Source organism: Muscardinus avellanarius (genome assembly GCF_963383645.1).
Source record: "Muscardinus avellanarius genome assembly, chromosome: 10".
NCBI classification, from domain to species: domain Eukaryota; kingdom Metazoa; phylum Chordata; class Mammalia; order Rodentia; family Gliridae; genus Muscardinus; species Muscardinus avellanarius.
The window spans coordinates 64,420,687-64,429,681 of record NC_137796.1 but is presented as its reverse complement, the minus strand read 5'-3'; the positions used below and the strand labels follow the sequence as shown (position 1 = coordinate 64,429,681).

Sequence of the window (8,995 nt, the reverse complement as noted above, 5' to 3'; positions counted from 1 at the left end):
CACCCCATTCAGACCCCAACCCTTCCTCCCATGCTTGGCTTAGTGGTTGACATCAATATGTTTGTCTAAGTACATCATGTTCTTTATAGAGCTTCCCCACCTCCTATCCTTTCAGCTAGGTTGCCTGATTTGCTCTTCTATAGGATCTCCTTTTTCACCTGGAGCTCCTCCTATGATCCATTTTACTTTAGCTTTCACATACGAGGGAAAGCATCCAATTTCTTACTAATCTCACTTAGCATAATGTCCTCTAGTTATATTCATTTCCCTGAAAATGATGTAATTGTATTTTTTCATGGCTGAGTTAAATTTCATTGTTTACATATCCCATACTTTTGTAATCCATTCATCCATTGTTGATGGACATCTTGGCTGGTTCCATAGTTTGGCAATGGTGAATTGCACAGCTATGAACATAGATACACATGGATTCATTTGATTGTTTGGTTTGCTTTCTTTTGGATAGATACCCAGAAGTGGTATTGCTGGGTCAAATGGTAAATTTGTTCCCATTCTTCTGAGGATCCTCCATACTGTTTTCCAAAGTGGTTGCACTAATTTGCAATCCCACCAACAATGCTTTAGGGCTCCCACTTCTCCACATCCTCACCAGCATTTGTTGTTGTTTGTGTTTTGAATGATTTCCATTGTAGTTGGAGTTAGGTGAAATCTCAGGGTAGTTTTGATTTGCATCTCTCTGATTGCCAATGTTGTTGAATGTTTTTTCATGCCTTTATTGGCCATTTGAATTTCTTCTTTCGTGATGTGTCTATTAAGTTCACTTGCCCTTTTTTAAATTGTATTATTTGGTCTAATTTCCAAGTCTTTGATCCATCTCAGATTGACTCTTGTGCAGGGTGAGAAGGTGGAATTTAATTCCATTTTTCTGCATATGTATAACCTGTTTTTCCAACACCATTTGTTGAACAGACTGTCTTTCTTTCATTGTATGTTTTTGGCCCATTTGTCAAATATCAATTGGCTGTGAGTGTGTGGATTCATTTCTGAGTCTTCTAATCTGTTCCACTGGTCTATGGATCTGATGTTGTGCCAGTACCATGTTGTTTTTATTACAGTGGCTTTATAGTATAGTTTAAAGTCAGTTATTGCGATTCCTCCTGCATGTTTTTCATTGCTGAGAACTACTTTGGCTATTCTGGGTTTTTTGTTTTTCCAAATGAATTTAAGGACTGATTTTTCTATGTCTGTGAGCAATGATCTTGGTAACACTAGTATATAATAAGAGAGTAGGGTAGAAATTAAATTATTACTGGTATCAGTTTATATGCTAATCAGTTAATGAGACAGGTGTGTGGAAAATATTAAGATGGGACAGTTGTAGAATATAAAATCTGTAAAGAAGAAAATTGTACGTTGGGGGTGGTGACACTCACTTGTAATTCCAGTACTTGGGAGGCTGAGACAGGAGGATTGCACAGGTTTGAAGCCAGCCTCAGCTACTAAGTGAGGCTCTCAGCAACTTAGTGAGACCCTGTTTCCAAATAAAATATAAAGAGGTCTGGGAATGTAGCCTGGATGTAGAGGGCCCCTGGATTTCATACCCAGCACCACACACACACACACACACACACACACACACACACACTGTCATAAAAATCTAATCTCAGTACAATTATATAAGATAATTATGGGTTTGAAAGGAAAAACATGTTCATGTTTGTGCTGCTATAATTATATTTAGCAAGTACTCTTCTTATATCGACAGAATTTGAGATTATTAAACAGAAAATGCCACAGATTTGTTTCTCCCTCAAGTCAAACTACTTTACATCTAATTTCCTAATAATTCAATGAAATTTGCTCCTAGTTAGTGCTGCATATGAGGTTGCAGAGCCCGTTCTATAGTGAGAAAGCCTTAACATCAGTTTTTCATGAAATATAATTAGCAAAGGTAAAGGACATCAACCAATTTAAAAGAGAAATGGGTGGGGGGTTGAATTGTAACAGTGAAGCATCCTATTGTTGTGTGTGTCCTGACACTGTATTTCTGTATTCAGGCAAAAAAATAATATATGAATTTTGAAATGAGTCATTTTATCAATGCTGTATAAGAAAGAAATGCCTTAGTAATCGATTAAAATTCAGATGATTATCCAGGCATAGTGGCACGTGCTTATAATCACAGTACTTGGGAGGCTGATACAGGTGGATCACAGGTTCCCAGTCAGCCTCAGCTATGTAGTGACGCCCTGTTTAAAAGAAAGAATAAAAACATCTGGCTGGGGGTATAACTAGGAGGTAACATGCCCCTGGGTTCAATCTCCAACAACAACAACAACAACAACAACAACAACAACAACAACAACAACATTCTTGTGAATGTTCATAGTAGGAATGGTTTTCAATCTTTCATATTATTGGGCAGGAGAAATTTTCCCAGACTAATTCCAGCACAAGTCCATGAGAGATCTAGATATACTGAATATTAGGTGTTCAATGTGTGTGTGTGTGTGTGTGTGTGTGTGTGTGTGTGTTCTTTCTTTTTTTTTCTTCTCATTTATGAGGCATTTATTCATTATATATACCTGAAAGAAAATTGCATCCTTGTGTTTTTGTTCTCCATTTTAGAATAAGATTATGGAGAATGTCTAAAATGTTTATAAATCAAAACACAACTGAGCTAGAAATGAAATACAATGAGGAATTATCAATACACATCTGTGCTGTAAGAGCATAGGTGGTTTCAGCTCATGTTTTGTGTATGAAAGCAGTTTAGCCCATTTCACAGAAAAGAAAAGCAGATGCTAAATTATGAAGACCCCAATCAGTTATTTTTAGCATGCCTCTTAATTTTTCTGTCCCCTGATTTCTTGTCTTCTGTGACTGAGTCTTGAACAGGTAACCACTTCAGGGGATGTCGGCGGTAGATGGGCCACGGAGGAAGAGTCAGCAAACATGAAAAAGCAAATCCGGCCATGACTATATAGACAGTCCACCCGAACTGTTCAGCCACATAACCATAGATAAATCCAACTATTGCCGAAAAAAGAATAATTCCCTGAAACATCTGTTCAGCTAGTTTCTGGCCCTTGTAATCCATCTGTGTGGGCAGCGAGCTCAGGTGTTCCAACATGATTGGCTGACGAGACGAACAGCAGAGTGCGAGCGACCGAAACCCAGGGACCGCAGCCACGGAGGACTGACACCGTGTGTGGCTCGTCTGGCGCGCTGAGCCGCGGGGCGGGATCTCATTTTGTTTTAAGAAAATTTTTGAAGCTGGGCGTGGTGGCTCATGCTTGTAATCCCAGCATTTGGGAGGCTGAGACAGGAGGATTCCAATTTGCAGACAGCCAGAACTACTTAGTGAGGCTCTTTGCAACTCATTGAGACCCTGATTTAAAGTAAAAATAAAAAATAGGGCTGGGGGTGTAGGTCAGAGGTAGAATGCCCTGGTTCCGTCTCGAGTACAACAAAACAAAAAGAGAAAATTTTGCAAAAATCTGGAAATTGTCCTTGAATTGACATGCTCCTGCTTAAGTTTTCACATTGCTGAAATTATAGGTATTAACCCCAATGCTCAGTAAGAGGTATATTTTAAAATAAGAAACATATATTGTATATATGGGTGTATAAGACATGGTGATACACTCCTTAATTTGGGAAGTTGAGACACAATGATCACAGTTTGAGGATAGTCTCAGCAATTAAGTGAGGTCCTCTGCAAATAAGTGAGATTGTATTTCAAAATAAAAAAAAATAGAACAAGGTGACAGTGGTGGACAGGAGAGATGCAAAGCCTGGGAACTCTGGAAGATTATCAATCTAAAGGAATTTTTCCTATTTTCTAAGGTAAAAAACAAAACCAGAAAAATGTGGAATTATTGAACATCCCAAGCTAACAGTCTCTGAGTTTTAGAAATGACTTCTTTCAGTAAACAGAAAAATCAATGGCAAAGAGGCGGGATTCAAGAAGGATCATCTAAGGAGCCCCTTGGCTGATACATATATCTCTCCCAATTAAAAACTTGAGAACACTGGCTATTAAATCAAAGTTTAGTCACTGCTCTACCCTGCTCTCCAGTCCCTGCAAATTGAGAGGCAACGGGAGCAGGTGGAGACAGTTTGCTACAATTTTAAAGGTAGATTCTCCAGATGAAGGTGTGATTTATTACAGTAATTGACCTCTGAAGGAAAAGCAAAGGAGATGGCTGCCTCTGAGGTGAGTGCATTCAGAACCAGAGCGGTGTGTGCATTCCCTTAGGAATGTTATTGTTTAGACTTTGAAAACCTTTACTCCTGTACTTCTACTTCTGATGTTTGTGTTTAGTGATTCTGTTTCCCATGACTTCTGTTCTTTCTTTCTTTCTTTCTTTCTTTCTTTCTTTCTTTCTTTCTTTCTTTCTTTCTTCTTTCTTTCTTTCTTTTTGTTCGGTACTGGGGATGGATCCCAGGGGCATTCTGCCTCCGAGCGACAACCCCAGCCCTGTATTTTTTATTTTTTCTATTTTTTTGAGGGTCTGGGGATGGAACCCAGGGGCATCCAACCCCTGAGCTACACCCTCTGCCCGAATTTTCATTCTTAATTTTGAAACAGGGTCTCACTGAGTTGCAGAGGGCCTTGCTTAGTATCTGGGGCTTACTTGGAACCCAATCCTCTTGTCTCAGCCTCCTAACTGCTGCGATTACAAGCATGCGCCACCACACTTGGCTTCTGTTTTCCTTTAGTTATAATGTCTTTCAAGGTGAACGCTAAAAATGTTTCTACACTTCCTAGCAGAATCTATTCTCAAGCATGTACTTGATACATGCAATTCATCATGACAAATTCAAACATAATTTTTTTTTCTTATTTTTTTCTCTGTGTGTAATAGTATAAATTAATCCCAGGGGCATTCTAGTTTCAATCTCTACCACCAAAGCCCTTTATGTTTTATTTGTTTTAAACAGAGCCTCACTAGGTTGATGAAAGTGTTGCATAATACTGAGGTCTCTCTCAAATCTGAAATCTTTATGTCTCTACCTCCAGAGTACTGAGATAACAGTGATTTGTTATTATACACTAAACATGACTTCTTGAACTCCGCCATGAGAAGTGCTCCTGTTGTGACATTTGAACATGTTGATATCCAGTTGCTGTGCTTGATCTCAGGTTCATTTATAACTTTGTAGAAGAGAATATGTAGGTTCTAGGAGGTGCTCCATTTTCATTTTCTAGTTGAGTTTAGGAAAATGCACCTTGATGTTTATTTTCATTTATTTTATTTTTCCACCTAAAATTACAGCGATGATATTGAGGCCTGTTTGTTTATCAACACCTGGTATCATTTTGCCTAATGAGAGTTGATGCTAATTTTATTCACTTGTTTGATGTTCTCTACAAAGTTTCATCACTACAAAATCATTATATTTACTTTGCCAATATGTATGCTTTTGGGGGATTTATTGATTGATGTCAAGAAGCTATCATCTTTTGTACAGAAACACATATTTGCTTACCCTTATTTTCTTACTTCAGCCTTTCTCTGTTGTAGAAAAGCTCTCACTTATGTTTTCTGGATTTAACTGTTTTATGTAACCAGACTGTCAAAGACACCTGTGTTCTAGAGTTTTCCATTGTATCTCACACTCAGGTCCCAGACAACTTATTCTTTACTACTTAATTATATTTTCCAAAAATCAGTTCAGAGTCATATAATTGTTTTATCTTATGACTTAAAACTGTAATATGTAATATTTCATATATAATAACATTTTAAATAAAAAACAACATGATCAGATAATATAACTCTTATTTACAAATATGTCATTATGTATGTGTCAGTGGTTGGATTATAAAACATAAGAGGGAGCAGGGCGTGGTGGCACACACTTGTAATCCTAGTATTTGTGAGGCTGAGACTGGAGGATTGCGGTTCACAGACAGCCTCAGCTACTTAGGCCCTCTGCAACTAAGTGAGACCCGGTTTCAATATAAAGAATAAAAAATAGGGCAGAGGGTATAGCTCGAAGGTTGAATCCCCTTGGGTTCCATCCACAAACCCACAAAATAAGTAAGTAAATAAATAAATAAATAAAAAATAAATAAAGCAAAAGAAAGTAAAGGAATATATCTTATCCATTTAAGTTTTGCCTAACATTCACAAAGCCATGGTTTTGATTCCCAGGAACACATATGAAATAGGCAAAATAAACCTCTTATATATATATATATATATTTTTTTTTGGTGGTACTGGGGTTCCTGGAAGCCCTTCTACCTCCGGGCTACACTCCCAGACCTATTTTTTTTTAATACTTTTTTATTTGGAAACAGGGTCTCATAAGCCAGCGGCGCGGCTGGCTTCGAACCTGCACGATCCTCCTGTCTCTGCCTCCCAAGAAGCGGGGATTACAAGCGTGCGCCACCACGCCCGGCTAAACCTCTTATATTTTAATAAATTAACAATATATCTTTATTCCATTCAAAAACCATTTCTCACCCATCATTTGAAGTACAGTGAATTATCATTTTTGTGCACCTATATTTACAATACAAATGATACTGGATGAAAAGTTTGTTTCTGCCTTCCCTTTTTCTTTAATTCCTTCAGTAGAGAAATGAGCTCAGAAAATTCTGCTAGTGTTTTTCTGCATGTTGGCCTGCATATTTCTTTTAAATAAATCTTGATCAGATATATATGCCAATACAGGCTATTGCATTACTAGATATTTTGCACAATATTATTGCTAAAAGCTAAATATCTTCTGAAATGCTATATTTTATTAATTAATATTTTTAAAGGACCAAGTGCAAATATTATTCTATTTAGACTATCTTTGCTACTTTGTAATTTTACATCATAGTAAGATTTAATTAATACAAACATAAGCAGTCATTACCTGCTGTATTTTTCCCAATTTTCCTCCCAACTTCTGGCTCCTACCTGTACCAATATGTTACTGATACTGGTAATGATTGATTGCTTCTTATATGGACACACTATTATTTAAACAACTTCCTTTCTCAATCCTTCCCCCTCTACATCTCCCTTTCTACTTTCCTTCCATGACTCTACTGGTTTCTATCCTCATTTATCTGAGGACTACATTGTTCCTGGTATTGTTCCATTCCACACATAAGAGATTACTTGTCACCCTTCACTTTCTGAAACTACTGATCTCACTTAAAATAGTATTTTCTATTTGTTTCCCTTTTCCAGAAAATAAAATTTTGTTCAAATTCTTTTTTTTTTTTTTGGTGGTACTAGAGGTGGAACCTAAGGGCTTTTTACCTCTGGGCTGTATACTCAGACCTATTTTGTATTTTATTTGGAAACAGGGTCTCACTAAGTTGCTGAGAGCCTCACTAAGTTCCTGAGTTCCTCACTAAGTTGCTGAGGCTGTTTTCCAACCTGTGAAACCCTCCTGTTTCAGCCTCCCAAACGCAGGAATTACAAGCATGCACCACCACACCTGGCTCAAATTCTTTTTTTTTCTTTTCTTTTTTATTGGTACACTGTATTCAACATCATAGTGGGATACAAACTTTTGTAGACATACAAGCACACATCGCCCAGTCAGCCCCCACCCGATCCTCACCCCATTCTCTCCCCATCCCTCCTTCCCATGCTTGGCTTAGTGGTTGACATCTAGTATTATAGCAATTTATCCAAAATTAAAAATGATAATCTCACATAACAGTTTCATTTGTCTGATACCAAGCTTTTGATGACTTAAGGATAACATTTCAATATTTCTTTTTGCTTTATTTCTTACCAAAGGATATTTTTTTCTATTTTTTTTAGGTGAAACTATCATATATTTATATATTTATTTTTCAGAAAAAAAACTCTATCCTAATATGGAATATGGACTCTAGATACCCAAAATGATCTTGAAAAAGAACAAAGCTAGAAGATATATATTTTCTGATTTCAAACCATATAAAGCTACAATAATTGAAACAGTGTAGTACTATTCTAAAGGCAGATATATAAACCACTGGAGTTAAATAAAAGCCTAGAGCTAAATTCTTCCCTATATGGTCAAGTTATTTTTGACAAGGTTTCTACGAACATTTGGTGGTAGAAATAATAATATTTTAACTAAATATTGTTGAAACATAATAATTACATGGAAAAGAATAAAGTTGGACCCTTACCTAATCCCATATATAAATATTAACTCAAAATAGATAAAAGACCTAAATATAAATCTTAAGACTATAAACTTTTAGGAGAAAATCTGGGTCATAAAACCTCACAACACTGAAATTGGCAGTGATTTCTTGGATATGATTTCAATGGCACAGGCAACAGAAGAGTATACAAACTCCCTAAAAAATAAAATAAAAAAATTGTATATCCAAAGACAATGTAAACAGAGTTAGCAGTTACTAATAGAATGGGATAAAATATTTCCAAATGCTATATCTGAAGGTATATTAATATTCCAACTAGAAATCCTAAAAATTAACAACAATAAAGGCAAACAATACCATTTAGAGATAGGTAAAAGACTAACATAAGTAATGAATCTCCACAGATAACCAATCTTAGTTGACTGTTGGATGGAAACTCTTGTTTCTCTGGTTCTGGTGTGTGTTACCTATTTCTTCTTTGTAGTTAATCTCTTTGAGTATTTTCTCTAGTGCTGGTTTTGAAGACAAAAATTCCTTCAGTTTCTGTTTGTCATGGAAGCTTCTTATTTCTCCATCTAATTTGATAGAAAGTTTTTCTGGGTAGGAAATTTTTGGCTGGAAGTTGTTTTCTTTCAGAGTTTGGAATATGTTCCTCCAAGCCCTTCTGGCTCTCATGACTTGGTTTGGGAAGTCTGGAGTGATTCTAATTGGCTTGCCTCTGAATGTCACTTGGCCCTTTGTTTTTGTTGCCTTTAAGATTCTCTGCTTGGCTTCCACATTGGTCATTTTGACAACTTTGTGGCGTGGGGATCCTCTTCTCCGATCCTGTCTAAAGGGAGTTCTATAAGTTTCCTGGACCTGTGTATCAACCTCTTGCTCTATGTTTGGAAAATTTTCTGCTATTACTTCCTTGAAGA

General features: G+C 36.7%; 1 protein-coding gene across 1 annotated transcript; it reads right to left on the bottom strand.

Moving 5' to 3' along the window:
* Nucleotides 1–2,785: 2,785 nt before the first annotated feature.
* Nucleotides 2,786–3,094, bottom strand: LOC308268034 (signal peptidase complex subunit 1; the record flags this gene model as incomplete). Its single annotated transcript, XM_080703044.1, has 1 exon — nt 2,786–3,094. One exon carries the CDS (start codon nt 3,092–3,094, stop codon nt 2,786–2,788), a length of 309 nt encoding a protein of 102 aa, XP_080559170.1.
* Nucleotides 3,095–8,995: the final 5,901 nt, after the last annotated feature.